Source organism: Dreissena polymorpha, chromosome 1 (assembly GCF_020536995.1).
Source record: "Dreissena polymorpha isolate Duluth1 chromosome 1, UMN_Dpol_1.0, whole genome shotgun sequence".
Classification (NCBI taxonomy): Eukaryota; Metazoa; Mollusca; class Bivalvia; order Myida; family Dreissenidae; genus Dreissena; species Dreissena polymorpha.
In genome coordinates this window covers 138,642,088-138,669,764 of record NC_068355.1, presented here as the reverse complement: position 1 = coordinate 138,669,764, position 27,677 = coordinate 138,642,088, and the positions used below count along the sequence as shown (strand labels likewise).

The window sequence follows — 27,677 nt, the reverse complement described above, 5'->3', positions numbered from 1 at the left end:
AGACGGACAAGACCACCCTATGAGACTAACAAAAGTTATTATAAAAGCTTTAACATACACACAGCTACATTAATGTTCAATATTAATTGTTGATACATTTGATAATGATACATATGATAACTTGGCCAAGATCTAATAAGGACCACTATTCTGGCAAGGTTGCATCAAGATTGGACTGTACATGTGGCCTCTAGATTGGACTGTACATGTGGCCTCTAGATTGGACTGTACATGTGGCCTCTAGATTGGACTGTACATGTGGCCTCTAGATTGGACTGTACATGTGGCCTCTAGATTGAAATGTACATGTGGCCTCTAGATTGGACTGTACATGTGGCCTCTAGATTGGACTGTACATGTGGCCTCTAGATTGGACTGTACATGTGGCCTCTAGATTGGACTGTACATGTGGCCTCTAGATTGGACTGTACATGTGGCCTCTAGATTGGACTGTACATGTGGCCTCTAGAGTGTTCACAAAGCTTTATAAGGTTTCAATAAGTCATATATGTAAGTCTGCCCCACACCCTGGTGGCCATGTTTTTTGTTAAAGTAAATCTTTTTCATTGACAAATGCTCACCAGGTGAGCTAAAAAAAATACCCTCAAATATAAGCTGAAAAGCAAATTCTATTTTTTAATTAATTGTGTAGAATTTGAAATATTTTTATGAAAAACAACAACACAGTACTGGTTACCAACAATGCTTATGTGAACAAAACAATGACCTCTGATAGTTGTTCTATTTGTCCACCAAAGCTAATAATACCAATTTATTTCAACATTTACCAATTGATACTTATTTAAGGCATCTGTAGTCCCTTAGAAAGTTTAATTTAATTTAAGACCTTTTTTCCTAGATTCAAGTTTTAAAGGCTTCATTTCCAAATCGAGTTACTTGAAGGCTGTTCTGGTTTCATGCTGTTTGCACATAGCCATTTTCACTTTGCTTCTGAGTGGGAAAGGGTTAACTTAAATAGGTTCAAGTTGTCTTGCAACATTTTAACATACTTCTGTTTTGATAAAACCTACTAATAAACACAATGTTCTGTTTTGCCAAAGCTAATACCTCAATAAAATCTTTTCATTTGTTTATGTTTCCTTTCATGTAAAAAACTGAAAAGCAAAACCTCACCTCCTCCTAATATACAATGCCGAACTGTTTTAAACTTTGGACAGAATATTGGGTATGATGGAAATGAGCTTCGTTCTGAAAAAAATGGGCTTAATATGTGTTTGTAAAGTGTTTTCATAGATTAGCCCGTGCAACCCTTACAGGCTTATCATGGACGTCAGGTTTACGTTTACAGACAGTTTCTTCTAACAAAATGTGTCTGCCATGATAAGTCTATGTGGACTGCACAGGCTAATCTGGTAAAACACTTTACAAACAGGCATTAAACCCTGTTTTTTCCACAGCAACGATCATATGTATGAGTCACATATAATTATTTTGCTTGTCAAGCACACTGCAGAGAATGTTGCACAGAAACTGGCAACAACTGATAAGTGTCTGGCTGGGTTAACAAACAATCTCAATCATAAGATGATACCATATTTTGGTATAAGCATACTGCTATATACTTTTTTCATGTCGGTGCCTTCACAAACAAGGGAACTGATAAAGAATCAGTTCTCATTTATAGCGTTGTTGCATGAGAGTAACAACACATTCCTACGCTGCCACAGATTTTGTACACAGGTTATTCACAGAATCATCTGTTTGGCTCCTTAACATGATAAAGGCTTCAAAATTGCATATCCTTTATGATGTTTTCACATTAGACAGAGTAAGGAGTTGTAAAGACAGGTACGCAGCCATGCCAGAGGCAAACCTTGGCCCTGCTGTATATTCCTGAATCTTTTAACATAACATACTGCCAACCAGTTCTAATTCAAGAACCAATTGTCATTGTACAAATACAGGTGGGTTTCAAATGCCAGTTATTTCTTACCAATCATTCCAACACCTTGTTGTTTGCTTACATCAGCATTTTATATACAGCCAGCAGATTTGAAAGAGGTGACACTGAGGTTTGCCATGGCCTAGTGGATATGGTGTTCGCCTAGCGACCAAGACTTCGTGGGTTTGATACCCACAGTGGGAGCGTTCTTTAGAACTCCCCAAAAGACACAAATTACGGGCTCTCGTACAGAAAAGCAATACATTGTGATTAAAATAGATGATTTAAATGCTTTACAAATGTAATGGTCAATTATATATCTTGGTTGTATAATTATGCACTAGCAGTATAATAGTTTACTTATAGCAATTAATTCTCCTCTCTTTGACATATTTCCAGTGATACCATTCCAAACAGTCATCATGTCCATTATATGACTTACATACACCAATAATTAAATTGTAAATACAATGGAATTACAGCAATATTAAAAGGTTAAAAAAATTCAATAAAACACCAAGTAACCTCAAATAACCCTAAAGCACTATAAAGCTGAATGAAATGACACATCTTGTTTTGTTAAGTAAACAATAATTGACATCATAAAAAAGCAAATTAACTATTCATGGGCATTGTTTATAAATACAACACATTTTAAGTTGGAGATGTGTTTTGAATGTTATTGTATTCATATTTTAACACTTGAATCCACCCAACAATAATATCCCCTGCCTGCCATAATTGGTTTTACTCAATGCTATGATGATGCAGACAGACAGACCAAGGGCAGGCCTCTTAATTGCAATGGGAGATTTACTTGCAATTAAATAATAGAGTTACATAATATTTTGTATTTAATTGTCAAAGTCTTGTGTTGATGCAGAAAAATCAACTTTTAACAAAATATAAAGACAAACACAACCTTGTTGGATCTTCCTATGGAAATTGGGGAGCTCTTCAAATGTGTCTTGAGAAAACTGGGCTTAATTCATGTGCGTAAAGTGTTGTCCCAGATTAGCCTGTGCAGTCTGCACAGGCTAATCAGGGAAGACACTTTCCGCTTTTATGGTATTTTTAGTTTCAAGGAAGTCCCTCCATACCGATAATCAAGTTTAGGCAGAAATTGTCGTCCCTGATTAGCCTGTGCCCACTGCAAAGGCTAACCTGGGACGACACTTTACGCACATGTTTTATGCCTAGTTTTATCAGAACAAGACACAAATTTATACCACATTAATTACAATGAACGCCATTGTTGACTTGACAAGCACAACATGTAAATACCATTAGACAAGACAGGAAGCAGACAAGACAGGAAGCAGACAAGATCTTTGTTAATTACCCTCTTATCCCTCTTACACCTGTGTAAACATAGAAACACTTCAATAACAACAGAAATCTGAAATTGGGACTGATTCCAGTGGGTTGTGTGAATTTTTAATTGACCTGGAAAGTGTCCCAGCACTCCCACCATATTAACCTACTATACTCACAAATGTTGGGACACATTTTGATTAATAGCTGGGAAATTTTCCAGCAATTTACTTGTTCAATTTTGGTGTGGTCTTGTGCTATGTGGGTGCAGGAGAACCGCACCAGTACGGTATGGTGACAACAGATACAGAACTCTTTGTCCTTCAAAGGATCGCATAAAAGTTGTATGACATTATAAGAGAAAAAAGCATACTGTAATATGTGATTATGTTGATACTTGAGTGAATTAAAAATAAATAAAGTCAAACTTAAAAACAATAGAAAATGCCCACATTATCTGCATCATGTGAAAATAAGTCTTATGCATGACAACAGCTTATGTTGTTCACATTGATATGTAACACCAAACCCAAATGAAGATGACTGTGTAACCCTGACACAACAGTTTACATTGAACACATTGATGTGTGTCACACCACATGCCATGGACACTATAACCCTGACACCACATGGACACTATAAACCAGACACCACAAGGACACTATAACCCAGACACCACATGGACACTATAACCCTGACACCATATGGACACTATAACCCAGACACCACATAGACACTATAACCCTGATACCACATGGACACTATAACCCTGACACCACATGGACACTATAACCCTGACACCACATGGACACTATAATCCTGACACCACATGGACTCTTTAACCCTGACACCACATGGACACTATAACCCAGACACCACATGGACACTATAAATCTGACACCACATGGACACTATAACCCTGACACCACATGGACACTATAACCCTGACACCACATGGACACTATAACCCTGACACCACATGGACACTATAACCCTGACACCACATGGACACTATAACCCAGACATCACATGGACACTATAACCCTGACACCACATGGACACTATAACCCTGACACCACATGAACAATATAACCCAGACACCACATAGATACTGTAACCCAGAAACCACATGGACACTATAACCCAGACACCACATAGACACTATAACACAGACATCACATGGACACTATAACCCTGACACCACATGGACACTATAACTCAGACACCACACAGACACTATAACACAGACACCGCATGGACACTATAACACAGACACCACATGGACACTATAACCCTGACACCACATGGACACTGTAACCCTGACACCACATGGACACTATAACCCTGACACCACATGGACACTATAATTCTGACACCACATGGACACTATAACCCAGACACCACATGGTCAATATAACCCTGACACCACATCAACACTATAACCCTGACACCACATAGACACTATAACCCTGACACCACATGGACACTATAACCCAGACACCACATGGACACTATAACCCTGACACCACATGGACACTTAACCCAGACACCACATGAGCAATATAACCCTGACACCACATGGACACTATAATTCTGCCACAACATGGACACTATAACCCTGACACCACATGGACACTATAACCATGACACCACATGGACACTATAATCCTGAAACCACATGGACACTATAACCCTGACACCACATGGACACTATAATTCTGACACCACAAGGACACTTTAACCCTGACACATGGACACTATAACCCTGACACCACATGGATACTATAACCCTGACACCACATGGACACTATAACCCTGACACCACATGGACACTTTAACCCAGACACCACATGGGCACTATAACCCTGACACCACATGAACAATATAAACCAGACACCACATAGACACTTTAACACAGACACCACATGGACACTATAACACAGACACCACATGGACACTATAACCCTGACACCATATGGACACTATAACCCTGACACCACATGGACACTATAACCCTGACACCACATGGAAACTATAACCCTGACACCACATGGACACTATAACCCTGACATAACATGGATACTATAACCCTGACACCACAAGGACACTATAACCCTGACACCACATGGACACTAAAACCCTGACACCACATGGACACTATAACCCTGACACCATATGGACACTATAACCCTGACACCACATGGACACTATAACTTAGACACCACATGGGCACTATAACCTTGACACCACATGGACACTATAACCCTGACACCACATGGACACTATAACCCTGGCACCACATGGACACTATAACCCTGACACCACATGGACACTATAACCCTGACACCACATGGACACAGCTTACGTTGTTCACATTGATGTGGGTCTCACTCGCACTCCAGCGACCCAACATGGCCTTCCTACGCCCCTGACTGCCGCCTAGCTTCTCTAGCTCAAACTGACAGAAAAAAAAGGATGCGCTTAAATGCCCTTACCTTGTTTTATTACACTGTGTGTAATTACATTTGCATGTTTGTTTTGTATGTGTTTGTATAATCTAGATAATTTCACATGCAATTCAGTAAAATGGGGCTTAATGCATGTGGGTAAAGTCGTGTCTTATATTAGCCTGTGCAGTTTGCTCAGGCAAAACTGGGACAGCACTTTTCGCTTTTTTGCTTTGCTATTTTTCCGACCCTTGACGCACATTCATTAAGCCCCGTTTTACTGAGCAAAGCTTATTTGTGTGCCTGTTTTGAATTTGTTTTTAATGTCTAGTAGTATAGTACATTTGTTTTGATTCTCACTGTTTTGCAATCGGTTTCTAGTCATAAATAAATGACCACATGCAGAAATAGATGTTCTTGCCTTCTGGTGCAGCTGATTTTTCATTTTATGTGAATTTAACATATGAGCCATATTCTGTAAAAAGGGGGTTTAATGCATGTGCGTAAAGTGTCGTCACAGATTGGCCAGTGCAGTTCACAAAGGCTAATTAGGGACGATACTTTCCGTAAAAAATTGATTTTGCTGAATAGAGACTTTCTCGAAATGGAAAATATTTAAAAAGCGGAAAGTGTCTTAACTGGGACAACACTTGATGCACATGCATTAAACCCCCTTTTCACAGAGCACTGTCCTTATGTATTTCTCTTATATATGGCATAAATGCTTCACAATTGGAAATTATTATCTTAATACACATAAGGATAGCTAAAGTTGCCAGGTATTAGTTGTTATCCAGTGTTTGCGTTTTTTCTCCATATAGGGAATGGGGCTGGGTCCCTTTGCATTGTTGAAAATTGCAATGTTTGACAAAAATTGGGAAACAAGTGTGGTCAATTTTTTGCAAACAAATAATTCAAAATTGAGAATATTAAAAAAGTGATGTCAATATTATAATTACTAAGGTCCAACTTATAGAGCTGGTTTTTGGGATGAATTATAAGTTGAGACTTACATGTATTAAAAAACAATTTTGTTGTGGAAATCTTCCATTGGAAATTTTGAGGTCGAATTTGGGAAAAAAACAAACTTTTCTACATTGGGAGTGGATCCCTCTGACGGACCCAAATTTGAACAAAAATGGCACACTGTTATCTGTTCAGCTACATACTTTGGAAAACAACATTCTTATCTGTAGGTACAAATAATGCTGCCCTGTTTTATTTACCAATTTACCTGTTTTATGGAAAAAAAATACAGTCAATTTGGCAATAGATTTTGAATGGATCAGCATGGTAATTATATACCTACAGAATAGTTGACCAACGCTCTGGGAAAACCGGGCTTAATGCATGCACATATGGGGTCATCCCTGATCAGCTTAATGCATGCACATATGGGGTCATCCCTGCCGGGCTTTATGCATGCACATATGGGGTCATCCCGGATACCGAGCTTTATGCATGCACATATGGGGTCATCCCTGATAAGCATTATCTAAAGGCTAATCAGGGACGACACTTTCCACTTTTATGGAATTTTTTGTTGAAAGGGACTATACTCTGAACAGAATTCCAGTATAGGTGAAAAGTGTCGTCCCTGATAAGCCTGTGCAGACGACTTGGATGACAATTGAGGAAAGTGCATTAAGCCCTGTTTTCCCAGAACGAGGTTCATTTGTTTTTCCAAAAACAGGCACATCACTTAGTGAGTCTTGACCCCTTTCATCAAAATCATAAAAATTTGCTTAAAACTATTCTGGGTCAAAATTATTTTCCAGAATTTATCAAGGTAGGTTTGGTTATTGTGAATTAATTGCCGTAAAAAGTGACACTTAATCAACATACCATATCAACATACCTTAACATCCTGGGACTTTATTCCAGACAGTGATTTTCTTGCAGATTCAAATTGCCAAACTTTCTGCGAGAGCTTCCGTGGCTTAGGTGTAGCAAACTTAAATGGCCAAAAAAGTGTTTTCAAATAAGCTTAAGACAAGATTTTAGTACAAAAGTTTACAAAAGACAATGATTCTATAAATATGGAAACAACAACAGTAACACCCCCCCCCCTCTTACCCCATAAAATCTACCTACCTATTTAGTTTCAAGAGTATTTCTATTTTAGTTATCAAGTTATAACAAGATGTTTGTTTGAAAACTTCACTTATGAACAAAAACAAGACGTTTTATGGTTAAAGAAGACCTTAATTTGACCTCTAAATGTGACATTGACCTTTGAGGGAGAGGTAGGTGATACATGTGCCGAATTATTGCAGTATCAATCAATAAATAGTAAAGTTATTACATTAATTGACAGGACCTGTTATGGTAAATTTTACCTTTGACCTCTAATCGTGACCTTGGCCTTTAAAGCAGTTAAACAGGTGTTTCACAGGACACGCTATGGTTGACATTTGTACCAATGTAACAAGTTCATTAAAAATCAATAAATAAATGGTACAGTTATGGTAAAGAAAATATTGTTTGCGGTAAAGTTTGACCTTTTAGGTAAGATGGTGTTTCATGTGCCACATTGTCTTATGATTGTTGACATTTGTGCCAAGTTATTAAAAAAATCCATCAATATACAGCAAACTATTGTCCAAGACAGAAAGCTTTTCACAGCATTACAGACACAGTGCGGCTGCTATTTGTGTATATGCCGCATTCTTCAAAGGAGTTTAGGCTGAGACAAGGTTTTTTTGTTGACAAAATTTAACGTTGACCTCAAAGAGTAACCTTGACCTTTAGAGAGACATGTATTAAACTGGACAAATGTCTTGAGATTGTGGTCGTTTGTGGTAATTTATTTTAAAATCCATCAATATATGTCAAAGTTATGGCTGAAATAGGAATGTTTTTGGTAAGCTCTTACATTTGACCTCTAAGAATGACCTTGGCATTTGAAGCATGGCTGTCACAGGCAACGTGTTGCCCTATGGTTGTTGACATTTGTTCCAAGTTATTTCAAAATCCATCAATATATGGCAAAGTTCTTGCTGACACACAAAGCTTTTCACATTCGTACAGACCGTGAGATGTACTACAGATGGACAGCGTGACTACTATATGCCTGCTTCTCAAGAGGTGGGAATAAAAATATACAAAGTATTGGGAAAAGGGAATATTTTTTGTTTTGTTTTTTATAAATAATAACAATATGCACATGCACAAGTGAGGAAAATGCCTGCATGTTTGAATTATGTATGTTTACAGTCCTTCGTGATTCCTGTAAATGCCTAATATCTACCTTTATTTAGAGTATAAAAACTCCATAGACCCAAAATTGGTAAGCAGCATACCACAACATGACATAAACTGTCTATATTATCACATCACTATTATAATATTATATTATCATCTAAAGACCAATTTAAAACAAATCTAATTATTTAAACCATACTCAATGAAATACGCAGTGTTCTGGGAAAAGTGGTCTCAATGCATGTGCAGTCTCCACAGGCTTATCATTGACAAAACTTTCAAGCATGACAGCATTTTTGTTTCGAAGATATTTTCTTTACACGAAAAATACTGTAAAAACAGAAAGTGTCATAGCTGATTAACCAGTAGGTCTGCACAGGCTAATTTTGGACTTAACTTTACGCACATGCATTAAGTCCAGTTTTCCCAAAACAAGGTTCATTTGAACCTGCAAGATACTTTATGAAATATATGATACCTCTTTTTTGGCCCTTGCAGCCACAGCAGGAACCTCCTTAGCCCCTTTCTCTTGGTCCCTGATCTCTTGTTCAAACTTGGCAAGCTTTCCTTTCAACCCCTCACCATCAGTTAAAGGCAGGAGCACAGTTCTCCTCCCTACTGTATCACCCTCAGTTCTCCTCCCTACTGTATCACCCTCAGTTCTCCTCCCTACTGTATCACCCTCCTCTTTTAAGTGCTCAAATAGCTCAAGCTTATCCTTTATTTTGTTATTATTCACTTCCCTCACACTTACACTTAATTCTGTTGTAAGCTTTTCTTCAACTTTCACTCTATCAGACAAAAACTTCTCAGATAATACACTGACGCTTCTATCTACTTTAATTTCATGAGAATCATCATTGAAGCAACTTGCATCCTCATTTTTATCCACAGATATGTTACTGAACACTATTCTGGTACCCTTTTCATTTCCAACACTGTCTTCTTCATCTTGATCATCTTCATCGATGAAAAGCTTGTTTTCATCCTGTGGGTTATCGTCCCCATCATCAAAGCTCTTGAGTGATCCAGACTCAAAGCTGTCATCTTGGATGGGCTGCAATTTTGTTAATTATCCATGCAAACTCAAGTAAGTGCATGCACACAGTCGGGTTGTGAACATATTAACAGGAAGCAAATAATATATCTTATCAAATTAGCTTAGTAAAGGTTAAAAAACAGTTACCCCTTTACCACTAAGAGACGCACTTTTACATGTTTGAAGTATCTTAGAAAATCAAATTAAAATATAAACTTGTCTTCTCTACTAGATTCATGTTTTAAATGCTTCATTTCCAACACTAAGATACTGATGAGCAGCAAACAGCATAAAATCTGCACAGACTACCCCCAGGCTGATCTGGTTTTGTGCTGGTTGCATAATCCATTTCCAATTTGTTCCTTAGTGGGAAAGATGTAAGTGATCAGTTACTTTAATACCAAAATATGACAGAAATAGGACCAACAATTCAAGGAAAACACACAATAAATGTACCTGACTTTGTTTTGAGATGAGTTTAATTAACCATGCTTTAAGTCAGCCACAAAAACAAACAAGAGAGCCAAGATGGCCCTAGTTCACTCACCTGAGAGGAGTCGATTCATTCAATCTTTACGAAATGTCAAACTTGACCTAGATATTGTCCAGACAAACATCCTGGTCAAGTTTCATCCTTATTTCATCTGCAAGTCATGATCAATATACCTATCAAGCTTCATGATCCTAGGCGTAAGCATTCTTGAGTTATCATCCGGAAACCATTTTTCTAAGTTGAGTCACCGTGACCTTGACAGCAATTGTGTGAATACGTTTTTTGGCACTGTGACCTTGACCTTTGACCTAGTGACCTGATAATCAATAGGGGTCATCTGCAAGTCATGATCAATCTACCTATGAAGTTTCATGAACCTAGGCATAAACGTTCTTGAGTTATCATCCAAAAATCATTTTACTATTTCAGGTCACTGTGACCTTAACCTTTGACCCAGGGACCTGAAAATCAATAGGGGTCATCTGCGAGTCATGATCATTGTACCTATGAAGTTTCATGATCCTAGGCATAAGCATTCTTGAGTTATCATCCAGAAACCATTTTACTATTTCAGGTCACCGTGACCTTGACCTTTGACCTAGTGACCTGAAAATCAATAGTGGTCATCTTCGAATCATGATCAATGTACCTATGAAGTTTCATGATCCTAGGCATAAGTGTTCTTGAGTTATCATCTGGAAACCATTTTACTATTTCGTGTCACCGTGACCTTGACCTTTGACCTAGTGACCTGAAAATCGATAGGGGTCATCTACGAGTCATGATCAATGTACCTATGTAGTTTCATGATCCTAGGCCTAAGCGTTCTTGAGTTATCACTAGGAAACCATTTTACTATTTCAGGTCATCATGACCTTGACCTTTGACCTAGTGACCTGAAAATCAATAGGGGTCATCTACGAGTTATGATCAATGTACCTATGAAGTTTCATGATCCTAGGCCTAAGCGTTCTTGAGTTATCATCCGGAAACCATTTTACTATTTCGGGTCATTGTGAACTTGACCTTTGACCTAGTGACCTGAAAATCAATAGGGGTTATCTGCGAGTCATGATCAATGTATCTATGAAGTTTCATGATCCTAGGCATTACCATTCTTGAGTTATCATCCAGAAATCATTTTACTGCTTTGGGTCACCCTGGCCTTGACCTTTGACCTAGTGACCTGAAAATCAATAGAGGTCATCTGCAAGTCATGATCAATGTATCTATGAAGTTTCATGATCCTAGGCATAAGTGTTCTTGAGTCATCATCTGGAAACCATTTTACTATTTCAGGTCATCGTGACCTTGACCTTTGAGCTAGTGACCTGAAAATCAATAGGGGTCATCTGTGAGTCATGATCAATGTACCTATGAAGTTTCATGATCCTAGACATAAGCGTTCTTGAGTTTTCATCCAGAAAACATTTTACTGCTTTGGGTCATCGTGTCCTTGACCGTTGACTTAGTGACCTGAAAATCAATAGGGGTCATCTGCAAGTCATTATCAATGTATCTATGAAGTTTCATGATCCTAGGCATAAGTGTTCTTGAGTCATCATCCGGAAACCATTTTACTATTTCAGGTCATTGTGACCTTGACCTTTGAGCTAGTGACCTGAAAATCAATAGGGGTCATCTGTGAGTCATGATCAATGTACCTATGAAGTTTCATGATCCTAGACATAAGTGTTCTTGAGTTATCATCTGGAAATCATTTTACTATTTCGGGTCATCATGACCTTGACCTTTGACCTAGTGACCTGAAAATCAATAGGGGTCATTTGCAAGTCATTATCAATGTACCTATGAAGTTTCATGATCCTTGCCATAAGCGCTCTTGAGATATCATCCGGAAACCATCTGGTGGACGGACGGACCGACATGAGCAAAACAATATACCCCCTCTTCTTCAAAAGGGGGGGGCATAATGAGAAAACTGCCCCCCTCCCAGCAGCCATGTTATTCAACTGACCGGAACCATTTTTGAACTCAACTCTCGTATCAAGGAAACAAATGTTCTGAGCAAATTTAATGAAAATTGGGCCAAAAATGTGACTTCTACTGTGTTCACATGTTTTCACTATATACATATAGAGAAAAAAGCCCTGCCCACTGACGGCCATGTTTTTTCACCGATCCCGGCCATTTTCAAACTCGTCCTAGATATCTATAAAACCAATGTTTTGACCAACTATCATGATGATTGGGCAAAAATTGTTACTTCTAGAGTGTTTACAGTTTCTCTATAGCCAAATAGGGAAAACTACCACTATATACATAAAGAAAAAAATGCCCTGCCCACTGGCGGCCATGTTTTTTGACCAATCTCGACCATTTTCAAACTCGTCCGAGACATCAATTAAACCAATGCTTTGACCAACTTTCATGATGATTGGGCAAAAATTGTGACTTCTAGAGTGTCTACAAGGTTTCTCTATAGCCAAATTAGGAAAACTGCCCCGCCCACTGGCGGCCATGTTTTTCAACAGATTGGAACCACTTTTGAACTCAACCAAGATATCATTAAGACAAACATTTTGACAAAGTTACATGAAGATTGGGCATGAAATGTGACATCTACAGTGTTTACAAGGTTTTTCTTTTTTTTGACCTAGTGACCTAGTTTTTGACCCGGCACAACCCAGTTTCGAACTCGGCCAAGATTTCATTGGGACAAAGCTTCTGACCATGTTTCATGAAGATGGGACAAGAAATGTGGCCTCTAGAGTGTTTACGAGCAAATGTTAACGGACGGACGGACGGACAAAGACCGGTCACAAAAGCTCACCTGAGCAATCAGGTGAGCTAAAAATTGCAAACAAATGTGAAAAACATTAATTTAAACATAAAAAATACTGTAAAATAATGTAATTTTGAAACACAACACTAACTTGATATTTATCATGCAGATTTGAGTGCCAAAAAAATTAATGGTATAAACTGACTATTGAATCACGAAAACATGCATGGATAATAAACTTACCAAACAATCTGCTAGCTCACCCAAGTGGAAAAAACTGGGCTTAATGCATGAGCGCAGATTGTTGTCTCAGATTAGCATGTGCTGTCCACACAGGCTTATCAGGGATGACACTTTCCACCTAAATTGGATTTTCATTAAGAGGACACTTTCTATCAAAGAAAAATTCCATACAAACAGAAAGTGTCTTCCCTGATAAGCCTGTGCAAACTCAAATGGCTAATCTGGGACAACACTTTCCACTTATGAATTAAGCCCAGGTCATATAAAAGTAACCATATCATACATGCCACCCTTTTTGGTTGCCATATCTACTTACCTTACGTCGTCTTTCCTCCTCCTCTCTGCGATCTCGTTCCTCCTGCTCAGCGCGCCTCCTGGCTGCCTCTTCGCGCTGCCTTTCTTGCGCTGCCTGCCTCTCTAGGGCCACCTGTCTCTGCCTTTCCTCCTCTGCCTCCCTCTCTGCTTGACGACGTGCCTCCTCTTCTTCCTCCTCTTGTTGACGACGTCGACGATCTGCGACCTTGTCCTCCGCAGAAGTGTCCTGCAATTGCAGAGGTATTTACATTGAAAATATTTTCAGGAGCATGCTTAGGGCAGGGCTTTATTTCCTTCTTAGGGAATGGCTTTTAAACAAAAAAAACATTTTGAAGTTTAAAACTAAAATTTCACAATTTTGAGTAGTTTATGACTTAATTTTTCACAACTTTTAGAAGATCTTTACTTTTATTTTTTCACTGTTTTGAAAAGTTTGCAACTCATTTTTTGACATATTGAGGGGCCAAAGACCACTTCACAGGAAAAAAAGCTCTGCTAGGGTCATCACTGATATGCAAGGTATGCATTTCATCAAGACATTATATACTATGCAAGAAATGGCTGTCAAAAATTTATGAATATTGATGAGCCAACAAATAAACAACAAGAGCACTGCATAACAGGTGCCACGCTCAGCTGCAGGTGCATTTTTGAAGAAATGAAAGCTTGTCAGAATTTTTTTTTTTTTTTTTTCGCAGAGGTCACAGTGACCTTGACCTTTGACCTAGTGACCCAAATATGGGTGTGGCATGTAGAACTCATCAAGGTGCAGCTACATATGAAGTTTCAAAGTTGGGTTTTCTCCGAAAACAGCCAAGCTAATAAAATTTATCATTAATGCAGCTGAAAAACGTCCATGATCTTACTTCTTCTTTTTCATGGCAAATATAACCTAAGTAAACAATGCTGAATTATGGAAAACATTTCACCAAAGATTGCTGATTATTTATGAATGAAGGTACGTTATTGTTACTTTTCAGCTTTCATATATAAGAATGACCAACTTGATTATGAATGAAGAAACAAAGATCAATAAATGCAAACTGATTACACTATTAACCCCAAAAAGAAAAATCTCAGTTGGAAGTTTTAAATTGAGTCGCATTCTGAGAAAACTGGGCTTAATGCAGTCCGCACAGACTAATCAGGGACGACACTTTCCGCCTAAACAAGATTATTGGTAAGAAGGGACCTTCTTTAAACGAAAAATACCATAAAAGCGGAAAGTTTTGTCCCTAATTATAGCCTGTGCAGACTGCACAGGCTAATCTGGAACGACACTTTATGCACAAGCATTAAGCCCAGTTTTCTCAGAACAAGGCTCAATTAATTTTACGATAAAAAAGTTTCAACTTACAACTGTAGCACTTGATATATCGTTCACAACAGGAGTGTCCTGTAAAGAAACAAATAGCGCACAATAATATAAAATTGCAACAAGACAAGAAAAGAGCTACAAAATTCAGAAAATAAGAATCAGGCATCAGCGCAAACCAAACGTCTAAAAAGATGTACAACAAAATGAAAGTGCATGGAATGGTTGCCACGGATTCACTAAACACGTGTTGTTTGACTCATTATGCTATGTGTTGCAGGAACGATTATTCAAACTCAAAAAGATCCAGAGATTTATGGAGGCACTTCAAAGAAAGCAAAAAAAAGTATGAACATGTGAGGAAAATTTGGTGGCATAATTGCTAGGCAAATCATTTCTATAACATCTTAAATCATGGTGGACGGGATAAACGTGCCATTAAGGAAAAACGTTTGATGTGTTAATTGCTAGTAAGTAAAACCATAGGGTATTTGGTTCTGGTTCCATGCACTAATAGTCGCAGACCAATAAAAAAAAGCAGTTATGTGGTAAATTGTAAGTTGTAAAACCTCAAATGCAGATTATATTATTTCTATTTACCAAATGAAAGGTATGAAATTTACTATTCCAACTTTGCAAAAGGTTTTCATTTTCACAATATATTATTATTAGATATTCAACACTAACCCAATAACAATTATCTCTACTCTTTATTTAACAGATTAATGGCTTTAAATTATGGAACCCCTGTGATGTCATGCTTCCACCAGGAAGTAAAAAGGGTATGTGAGCCTCACTCTGGGAAAACAGGGCTTAATGCATGTGCATAAAGCATAGTTCCAGATATAGCCTGCGCAGTCTCAACAGGCTAGTATCATGGACGACACTGTCAGCCTCAACTAAATTTTCAAAAAGAAGAGATTTCTTTTAAACAAAAAAATACCATAAAAGGGGAAAAAGTCGCCCCTGATTAGCCTGTATGGACTGCACAGGCTTACTGGGATGACACTTTACGCACATGGATTAAGCCCAGTTTTCCCAGAGGACCATATGAATTTTGACCTTCATCAAGAGTTGTGGCCTTTTCATCAAAATTATCAAATTTCTTACACAACAATTTTGTTTAATTTAATCCATATTATAAATATGGCTCATTTGAATCTAAGACATGTAAGTCACTTCTTTCTCATCTTTATTCAGTAAAACCTTTACAGTTTTGAAAGTACTGTTGAACATCATGTATAATATGAAAACAAATTAACTAAAATGATGAATGAAATTAATTGCGCTAGTCTACAGAAAAAATATAAGTTAACCAAGCATTAAATATGCACTCTAATGTACTGACCATAAGGTTTAAATACATGCCTTAACACTCTAATGTGTTATAAATATAAGGTCCTAATAAATTATAGATGTCTTCAAGTAACTTGCATAAGCACAACATATTTCTATAAGAAACTTTTTCATGTAAAACCCGTGGTTTTTGTAATTATCCCCACGCCATAGGCGGAGGGATATTGTTTTGGCGTTGTCCGTCCGTCTTTCCGTCCATCCATCCAGAGCCATATCTTGGAAGTGCTTTGGCGGATTTCATTGAAACTTGGTATGAGTATGTATATTGATAAGAGGATGATGCACGCCAAATGGCATTGTACACCATCAGTTAATAACAGAGTTATGGCCCTTTGTATCTTAAAAAATGCTTTTTTTGTGTGTCCGGAGCCATATCTTGGAAGTGCTTTGGGGGATTTCATTGAAACTTGGTATGAGTAAATATATGGATAAGAGGATGATGCATGCCAAATGGCATTGTACACCATCTGCTAATAACGGAGTTATGGCCCTTTGTATCATGAAAAAATGCTTTTTTGAGTGTCCAATATAATACTTTTGTGTCCAGAAGCATATTGGCGGGGGATATCAAGTCATCAAATTTGCTTGTTAACAAAAATATTCATTCATGTATTCACTGAGCCCTCATGCAAAAAAGGGTCTTATGCCATATACAGCCAGCGTAGCTCCATCCGAACATGCTCATTTGCGCAGTCTGGTCTGGGGCTTTTGCTGTTGCTACAAAGAAACCCAAGGTTTGATGGTATCTTTAGCAGACAGGGTAGCACCTGACCAGACTGTGTGGATGTGCTGGCTGGGCTGGAGCTACATTGGCTGAATATGGCAGACCCATTTTTGCATGATGTTGGCTATCCCACACATGCTCTTTACCCAACCATCTAACCTAAATATATTTAATTATCTTCTAAATAATTCTTAAGTCATCCAAATACAATTGACTTAAAAAATTTAAAAAAACAATTCAACTTTTTGCTATGCCCAACTTAAATTTCTTGGTTGTATTACTAAATATATCTGAAATGGTGAATGATATTCGAACTTATATCACAGAAAATGCAGCTCTTAAACTTAAGGTCTTGTTAAATTCATGTCCTTCATGCGTATAACTGCTTATATAGTCAACACATTGATTACAAACATGTAAAGGATTGCATCATATACACAGTAATAAATATAAACAGGCACATAATTTATGTAACATATGTAGTACACAGATGTATGCACATGGATAACACGATATATTGATGCCTGAATGTATGCATGATCACCAGCCAGTGATTATATGCCCCACAGTTTGACATAAAACTGATGAACCTGCCTAACAGTTGAGCCTCGTTCTAAATGCACAGGCTAATCAGGGACTGCACTTTTGCTTTTAAGGTATTTTTCATTTAACGTAAGTCTCTTCAGAGTGAAAATTAAGTTTAGGTGTAAATTGTTGTCTCTGATTAGCCTGTGCAGACTGCACAAGCTTATCTGGGACAACATTTTACACACATGCATTTAACCCCCTTTTCACAGAGCGCGGTTATATCCTTATGTTACAATCACATTGTACCTATCTGAGGTGTAATAAATCAACAACTATCTTTTAAAAACATTACGATTGTGATATGAAAGCTTTTAATTCGCAAGCTAATATGTTACATTCTTATTTTATTTCAGGCATATGTTTTTTATTCCACAAATTCAGTTTGTAACAGTGCAGCTATTTTTGTTTACGCAATTGGGAAAAGAAACGGGACGGTTCAAAATGGGATAGATTAGCACAAAACCCCTGAAATTGGGAAAATTTTAGTTGTGAAATCTTCAGATTGGGAATTATGAGTCTTTTTAATTGCCTCTTATTAATTGCACAAACCAATTAAACTATTCATTTACATGCCTTGTAGTAAAAAATGTTTAGTGTCAGTGCTTATCTTATTTCCTTATCTTATTGCAGATTATGCACTTTTCGAACAAAATTGTTCAATTTTCCTTCTTTTTGGTAATTTTTCATATGTGGATTGGGAATATTGTAGTATTTCCTCACTTGGGAAAGTACCTTTCGTGTGTACTTTATAAAAAAGGAAAAAATTGCTGCATAGAGAATAACAGGTTACTGTCCCATCGTTTTGTAATATAAATTTTTGACTTTAAACTAGAATAAAATATGTACATTCTTGGTATCAAATTGTTTGTTTTGTTGAACCTGATTCATGTTGATAGAAACTGTTGACTTTATTGCAAATCCCAGTAACTACTAACATTGACTGATATATGAACTTCCTGTTGACCATGATATAAAAAAAATATATCAGGCAACGTTATTATATCAGGCAGATATCAATGCGGTGGTATGATAAATTGGTTATAACATGCAGACATTTTCAAATATACAACAGGCTGTCAACAACATGGCAATTGTGGACAGGACAAATAAAGTTATTTTGCCATGGTTTTTTAGTTGCCATGGTTACCTCCTCCCAGTTTCTATGGCGACGTGTTCGGGAGCTACTGTAGCTACTGGATGTATCCTGTGGGGGAAAGTTGATCGTTGTGCAAATAAAAGTCATAAATTATAGTACACAAACAGAGGAAAGAAAGCAAAAGCAGAACTTCTGAGTCACTTTTTTGGTCAAATTAACAGTTGTACCCCTAAGAAAAAATACACACAAGAGGATTGGTTAAAAAATACTACACTTTAAATTTCATCAAACAATTGTCAAAACTATTAACATAATCATAATGGTTGCATTATGCATAAAAACAACAAAAGCAATACTGCACAAGCAATATCGTGTCTTGGGTTTAACATTCATTCCCATCTTTGGGAAAAAGCATGTGTTTTTGTCAGCTAATCCCAATACAACAAGAGGCCCCAAAGGGCCCTGGGTCGCTCACCTGAGAAACTAAGATGGAAAGAAACAAAGATTAAAACTCTTCAGCAAATATTTCAAATTATTGGTATGAGAAGACTGACTTTAAAATAAGGTGTTCCAAAGTAGTCACAATAGGCCTATATAGAAAATAACCCCACCCACCCAGGTGGCCATGTTTTTAATACCCAGATTTATATATATATATTTATAAGGAAAATGCTTCTTACATACATATAGAGAAAACTGCCCCATCCCCTGGCACCCATGTTTTTTCACTGATCACAGCCATTTTCTAACTCATCCAATATATCAATAAAACCAATGTTTTGACCAAGTTTCATGATTATTGGCAAAAAAATGTGACTTTGAGAGTGTTCACAAGCTTTTTTAGTATATAAATTTAAAGAAAATGCCCCCCCCCCCCCCCCCCCCCTCCTGGGGTCATGTTACCAGATGGATCAAAAGCATTTTTTAACTCAACCGTCGTATTTGAACTCAACCGTCGTATCCAGGAAAAGTTCTTCTGACCAAATGTCATGAAGATTGGGCAAAAAATGTGTCTTCTAGACTGTTCACATGTTTTCTTATATACATATAGAGAAAACTGCTCCAACCCCTGGTGGCCATGTTTTTTTACTGATCATGACTATTTTTAAACTCAACCAAGATATCTGTAAAACCAATGTTTTGACCAAGTTTCATGATCAGGATTTCAGGACAAAAAATGTGACTTCTAGAGTGTTCACAAGCTTTTTTACTATATAAATATAAGGAAAAATACCCCCCTCCTGGTGGCCATGTGTTTTTAACGATCCGAACCATTTTCGAACTCAACTCTTATATCCAGAAAACAAATGTTCTGACCAAATTTCATAAAGATTGGGCGAAAAATGTGTCGTCTAGACTGTTCACATGTTTTCACTATATAAATATAGAGAAAACTGCCCAATCTCCTGGCGACCACGTTTTTCCACTGATCATGACCATTTTCAAAATCGTCCGAGATATCCACATAACCAATGTTTTGACCAAATAAATGATGATAAGCAGAAAAAGTGACTTTTAGAGTGTTCACAAGCTTTTTTACTATATAAACATACAGAAACTAACCCCCCCACCCCTGGCGGCCATGTTTTTTTACCAATCCAAACCATTTTCGAACTCAACCGACGTATCCAGGAACCAAATGTTCTGACCAAATTTTATGAAGATTTGACCAAAACTGTGTCTTCTAGAGTGTTCACATGTTTTTACTATATAGATATAGAGAAAACTGCCCCGCCCCCTGGCGGCCATGTTTTTTCACCGATCTGGACCATTTTTGAACTAGTCTAAGATATCAATGAATCCAATGATTTGACCAAGTTTGAACTCAACCAACATATCATTAAGACAAACATTTTGACAAAGTTACATGAAGATTGGGCATCAAATGTGACTTCTACAGTGTTCACAAGGTTTTCCTTTTTTTGACCTAGTAACCTAGTTTTTGACCCAGCATGACCCAGTTTCGAACTTGGTCGAGTATCATTGGGACAAATGTTCTGACCAAGATTCATGAAGATCAGACAATAAATGTGGCCTCTAGAGTGTTCACAAGGCAAATGTTGACGACGGACGTACTACGCATGTTGGACAAAAGGCGATCACAAAAGCTCACCATTAGCACGTTGTGATCAGGTGAGCTAAAAACACTGAACTCTCTTGAAATAATCTGTGCAGTCTGCACAGGCTTATCAGAGATTACACTTTTCCCTGAGACTGGATTTCCATAAAGAAGACACGTCCTGTAAACAAACAAATTCTATAAATGCTGAAAGAGTCGTCCAAGATTAGTGAGCAATATGCATTCAGCCCAATTTTCCCATAATGTGGCCAATTTTTACCTTTCAATTAGTACATCCAAGTTCACCTCAATGTGGCATATGCCAGTTGCTCATCTTTTCAACACATGCAAATAGTTCATAGTAAAGCCAAAATCAGGCGGAATAAAGGCTAATTTATGAACAATAATTGCACGCCCCCACTTTGGATTGAACATTTATAGCAACACACATCAGGTTTGCATCTGCACAAATATAGGCCAGGGTCGGCCAGACATGCCACAGATGTAAGACAGTCCATATTGAAAATAAAGCTTGATAAAATTTGTATTAAAAATGGTATTTGATTTCATTGCTTCCAGAAAATTTTCACATTAATAATTAAAACTTGTATGATGTAAACCAGGATATTGCTTCCAGATGTTTAATTAGTTCAGTATAGCTTTTCTGTAGTATTTGGGTTAATTAAGTGACGTTGGGTTAATTTAGTGAAGAACAATATGCGGGCTGCAGCCTTGGCATTAATAGGTAATTTACCTCTGCAAAATATAAGAAAATATTGCACACATTAGCAGGTTATTTACCTCTGCAAAGCACAAGAAATAGAGCACACAGTAGTAGGTGATTTATCTTTGCAAAATACAAGAAATAGAGCAAACTGGCATTTATTGAACCTTCAATAGATGAAACGAGGGAAATGAAGTTTTATCACAGCCCAATATGCCAAATAGGTTGTAATTTAAAAGTTAAATTTTGTAGTAATTGTTTTTTATGGAAATCTTATAGACCCAAATAAAAACAAAATGCATGTTGTCCCAGTTGAGCCTGTGCAGTCTAGGCAATCTACTTGTCATATAAACTAGGGATAGAGGGTATCAAACGGAAATATACAATCTTGTTGACAAATCATCATAAGGCTCATTCAGAAAACCAAAGCACACAAATACAATACTTCAAAATGTTGCACACAGCACACGTTCTTGCACTCCGAATTATTTGAATTTCAGTGTATCAATAGATGATACTATTTAAAATAGTCAAATTGTTACACCTGGATTCGCGAAAAAAACAACAACATAACAAGGGCTGTTTGTTAAACATGCATGCCCCCCATATGGGCTGTCCGTTGTAGTGGCAGCCATTGTGTGAATACGATTTTTGTCACTGTGACCTTGACCTTTGACCTAGTGACCTGAAAATCAATAGGGGTCATCTGCGGGTCACGATCAATGTACCTATGAAGTGTCATGATCCTAGGCAAAAGCGTTCTTGAGTTATCATCCGAAAATCATTTTACTATTTCGGGTCACCGTGACCTTGACCTTGTGACCTCAAAATCAATAGGGGTCATCTGCAAGTCATGATCAATCTACCTATGAAGTTTCATGATCCTAGGCGTATGCATTCTTGAGTTATCATCCGAAAACCATTTTACTATTTCGGGTCACCGTGACCTTGACCTTTGACCTAGTGACCTCAAAATCAATAGGGGTCATCTGGGAGTCATGATCAATCTACCCATGAAGTTTCATGATCCTAGGCGTATGCGTTCTTGAGTTATCATCCGGAAACCATTTTACTATTTCGGGTCACCGTGACCTTGACCTTTGACCTAGTGACCTCAAAATCAACAGGGTTCATCTGCAAGTCATGATCAATCTACCCATGAAGTTTCATGATCCTAGGCGTATGCGTTCTTGAGTTATCATTCAAAAACCATTTTACTATTTCTGGTCACCGTGACCTTGACCTTTGACCTAGTGACCTCAAAATCAATAGGGGTCATCTGCGAGTCATGATCAATGTACCTATGAAGTTTCATGATCCTAGGCCCAAGCGTTCTTGAGTTATGGTCTGACAACCACCTGGTGGACGGACCGACAGACCGACAGACCAACAGACCGACCGATCGACAGACCGACATGAGCAAAGCAATATACCCCCTATTCCTTGAAGGGGGGCATAAAAATAAACAAATACAAAATTTATTACCAACACAAGCCTACAATCAATTGCCACTATGACCAAATTATTGATATAATGACAAATTTTTATACTTAGACATAACTGACAAATAAAATCTACTTCACATTTCAATTTGAGCCGCACTCTGGGAAAACAGAGCTTAATACATGTACGTAAAGTGTCGCCCATATTAACCTGTGAATCTGCACAGGCTGAACAGAAAAGACTATTTCTGCTTTCATGTTATTTTCCTTTTCTAACACCTTTCGTCGGAAAGAAATCCAGTCTAGGCAGAAAGTGTTGTACCTGATTAGCCTGTGCAACCTACACATGCTTATCTGGGAAGACACTTTAAGCACATGCATTTGGCCAGTTTTCCGATAACAAGGCTCATTTTGTGCATTAGATGTCTAGCAAGGAAAATTGTGACCAACACGGAAAAAGTACCATATCACACAGACCTGTGTGTCGTTGTCGTCACCGCGGGTGGCGATTTCTACGAGAACTGTAGTCGTCGCTTGAAGATATATCTGTGTCACCAGCACCGGAACCCCTGAAAGGGCAATAAGGATGACACAGGTTGAATGTGCGCAAATATTTTTATTACAATCAGACAACATTTTCGGGCCTCCCTCTGGGAAAAGCAGCCTGCAGGGGCTAACCAGGGACGACACTGCAGCCCGCAGGGGCTAACCAGGGACGACACTACAGCCCGCAGGGGCTAACCAGGGACGACACTACAGCCCGCAGGGGCTAACCAGGGACGACACTGCAGCCCGCAGGGGCTAACCAGGGACGACACTGCAGCCCGCAGGGGCTAACCAGGGACTACACTACAGCCCGCAGGGGCTAACCAGGGACTACACTACAGCCCGCAGGGGCTAACCAGGGACTACACTACAGCCCGCAGGGGCTAACCAGGGACTACACTACAGCCCGCAGGGGCTAACCAGGGACTACACTACAGCCCGCAGGGGCTAACCAGGGACGACACTTTCCGCCTTAATTGGACTTTCATAAACCAAAAATTCCAGAAAAGCAGAAAGTGTTATTCCTGATTGGCCTGTGCAGACAACACACGTTAAACTGGGATGACGTTTACGCACACGCATTTAGCTGGGTTTTCCAACAGGTGTTGGGCGCGTGGTCAAGTCTCTTAAACACTATCAATATGTCATAAAACAACATTGTCCATCACTTTGACAAAAAAAATCTGATAAAATATTTATGAATGTTCATATATGTCAAAGTGATGTAAAATGTTGTTTTATAGCAAACTCAGATAGTGTTGTAGTGACTTGGCCACGCGCAATTTGTCGGGTATTCCCAGAGCGAGCCTCATGTTGCTATTTGTCATACAAACTAGGGATAAAGGATAAGAAACCGAATTAGAAAATCTTGTTGAAAACCATTATAAGGTTCAATCTGAACACCACAGCACACAAACAAATATTTGAATAGGTAATGCACATATCACACATTTTTGCACCGCAAACTAATTGTCAAAATATTTCACACAAAATATTTTACACAAAATATTTTACACACTAAATGCCCCATCACCATTAAACTAAACATATTTTTAATTTGATTATTCTGCTCATGAAAACAAAATTAAGTAGCTTACTTAATTTTGCCAATTTTTTAACTTTTTTTAACCTTTTCCCACTCAGAAGCAAAGTGAAAATTGCTATGTGCAAACAGCATAAAACCAGAACAGCCTGCGAGTAATCTCAGACTGTTCAGGTTTTATGCTGTTTGCTACTCATCAGTTTCTTAGGGTTGGAAATGAAGCCTTTCAAATTCTTTACTACAAATTAGTTACGTATTGCCATGAAAAATATCATTAACTTAGACTTTAAGACAATGGCCTTGCCTCAATCTGCCTTCACGCCTCTCACGACGTCTGCGTTCAAGGTCGTCTTCCCCGTTCACTGTAGCAACACTTGTAGCCCTAAGAATATTCACCCACATGAAAATTGGTTAAAAAACACTACACTTCAAACATCATCAACAATCTCCTAACCTATATATATATAATCACAATGGATGCATGTCCAGATGTTATTGCAAGCATAACACTTCTTAAGACATGCAATTCGCTACATTTTCAAACCTGCAAGAAAGCTGATTTTGATCTGTTTAATGGAATGCTTGATTTATTGAAAAATAATTCCAATGTTTTAATCAGTAGAAATACACTTTTGCATGATTTAAGATCCATAACTTTAACTTCGCTTTCTATACCAGTCCTTTCTTTCTATACCAGTCATTAAGTGTTTTCTACACCAGCCATAAAGTCTTTAGTAACTTAATCAACAAATGATGAAGAGTTTGAAACTTGCTTTTCTTTATCATAATTGTTATTTACTTTATCATTCAATTAACTGTTAGTAGTTATAATTTATTAATTTACATCTCATCTGATGCAATATTTTAGTTTAAGTGTTTAATTAATCAAATTGGCCAATTAACAGGAACACATAAAATTCAGTTGCTTTTATACATGTAGATTGATAAAATCTATCAAACCCAATTAAAGATAAAACAGTGACAAATTGATCAAATGTACCCAGGCAAACACTATAAGTTAAATATCACACTGGGACAAGTTACCTGCATATTAATTACTTAACCTAAATATTAATTACATTGTATTTCCTACTCTATTTAACAGGATATATGAAACATCAAAGTGAGGCTGCATGCTGATGCACAGACATTCGCCAAAACGAAGACAGCTTTAAAGACATTATCATGCTTAACACATTAAATTGATATAATCAAAGATCTATCATCAAACTAATCAAAAACTAGATTTATGGCATTCTAAAATCGGAATTTTAAATCTATTTTCAGTGTTTTCTGATATTTATACACCACATCACATTCCAGTGATATGTGGGATGGTGGTTTGCAGTACATTAGGGAATCAGCATATAAGCTGTCTGCAAGGAATTTCAATCGCAAATTCTGGTTGCCATGGATATCTTGGCCAAGGGCCACCACTCATTTTCTGCAATCAATTCTGGCTGCATGGGAGTGATATCTAAGCAAACACAGTTTTGATGGGGTTAACCAGACTTTCGGGATACCCCTTAGCCGCGCTCTGGGAAAAGGGGACTTAATGCATGTGTGTAAAGTATTGTCAGAGATTAGCCTGTGCAATACTCACAGGCTAATCAGGAACACCACTTCTTGCTACAACTTTTTTAGTTTAGCTGAAATATATCTTTCAAACTAAAAAAATTAATATAAGCAGAAACTATCATTTCCTGCCGTTAAAAGCATAGGTGCAAGATCAGCGGAAGAAATGGCATGGTCACGTGGTTGGTATGATGTAGTTCGATATCGCATCCGCGCATTTCTCAATCAATTAATTTCAAACAATTACCGACTATTTAATAGATAATCTTTCCTTTACATCAGTGTTTGAAACGCTTATGAAAATCATTACACAAGCCTTTCAAAATTTAAGCACGGACAGTACTGTATCTTTTCACAAATGAAAATAAGACGCTCCCTAATTCGTCTGCCGTCAAGAATTGTCGTAAACTTGTGCGTAAGCGTTAGATGCAGACGTGCACAACAGATTGAGTTCTGAATACAGATTTCTGAATGCAGATTTTAATAGAACTCCTCAAAGCAGTTACTTCCCTTGCTTCGCTTCGCGTCAGGTAACTTCTTAGCTATAAGGACGGCCACTGCGTTAGGAGATTGAGATTTATAGTGCAGAATAGAATTGTTTTACCGGACGAAATTTGTTTTAGGTTATAAGAAGATTTTTGACATAAAACGGTACTGTTAGACAAATTCACTTAAAAACGGTGTTCTCTTGTCAGCAATAGTCTTGGAAGAAAACGTTTAGAGAAAAACGTTTCCACATTTTTTTTTGTAAGAATGACCATATACTAAATTAAATAGATATTTCGTCTGATTTTGATCGGTAAGGCTTCATAAGGTAACCCGCGCGGATATGTGGATTTTTGAAATGTGGTAGTATACCATAAGCATAGGTGCGTAAACGCACCTTATGCTAAAATTGTGAATAAGTGTGTTAAAGAAGGACAAGGTAATGAATTGTTTGTTTTTTTCAGATATCTTGTAGCATTCTGTAGCAAGGAAATAATATAATGCGGAAGCCCTGTTAAGATAGTTTGTTCCTTTGAGTAGCCAGATTGCTATCACCTTGTTTGCTAATACACTTATAGGATAGTTTGGATTTAGTAGCAGGAATCATTCTTTAATCTAAATGGGTCGTGCTCTGTGAAATGGGAAATTAATGCATAAGCGTAAAGTGTCGTCCCAGATAGGCCTCTGCAGTCCACACAGGCTAATCAGTGATAACACTGTCCGCTTTCATTGTATTTTTAATTAAAAGATAATCTCTTCTCAACAAAAATCAAGTTTAGGAAGAAAGTATCGTCCCTGATTAGTCTTTGCAGACTGCACAGGCTAATATGGAACAAATCTTTACGCACATGCATTAAACCCCCTTTTCACAGAGCACAGCAAAAATCTATTCACCTTGATAGATGTATTATGGGCATTGTAAAGTCAGTTTCTTGGTTTAAGTGTAGAACAACTTCCTAGTGTTTTAACCCTGTATCACTTAGATTAGTTTTTTGACGCATTAGTAGTCCCTTAGAAAGT

The 27,677-nt window shown here is 37.7% G+C and overlaps 1 protein-coding gene across 9 annotated transcripts in view; it reads right to left on the bottom strand.

The window, feature by feature from the left end:
• LOC127851805 (caldesmon-like) overlaps positions 1-27,677 on the bottom strand; it is a 110,023-nt gene that overhangs the window by 21,406 nt on the left and 60,940 nt on the right. For 7 of the 9 annotated variants that reach the window (XR_008035981.1, XR_008035979.1, XM_052385701.1 and 4 more), the window contains 7 exons: positions 23,486-23,577; positions 18,835-18,891; positions 15,062-15,100; positions 13,706-13,930; positions 9,347-9,925; positions 7,523-7,618; positions 5,583-5,675 (listed from right to left, as the gene is read on the bottom strand). Coding sequence is in view for 7 of the 9 variants with exons in the window: in XM_052385701.1 (XP_052241661.1) it covers positions 5,583-5,675; positions 7,523-7,618; positions 9,347-9,925; positions 13,706-13,930; positions 15,062-15,100; positions 18,835-18,891; positions 23,486-23,577 (1,181 nt within the window). In the remaining 2 variants the exon portion in view is untranslated. The remainder of the gene's footprint in view (positions 1-5,582; positions 5,676-7,522; positions 7,619-9,346; positions 9,926-13,705; positions 13,931-15,061; positions 15,101-18,834; positions 18,892-23,485; positions 23,578-27,677) is intronic. The other 2 variants (XM_052385747.1, XM_052385737.1) reach the window with 2 other exon arrangements.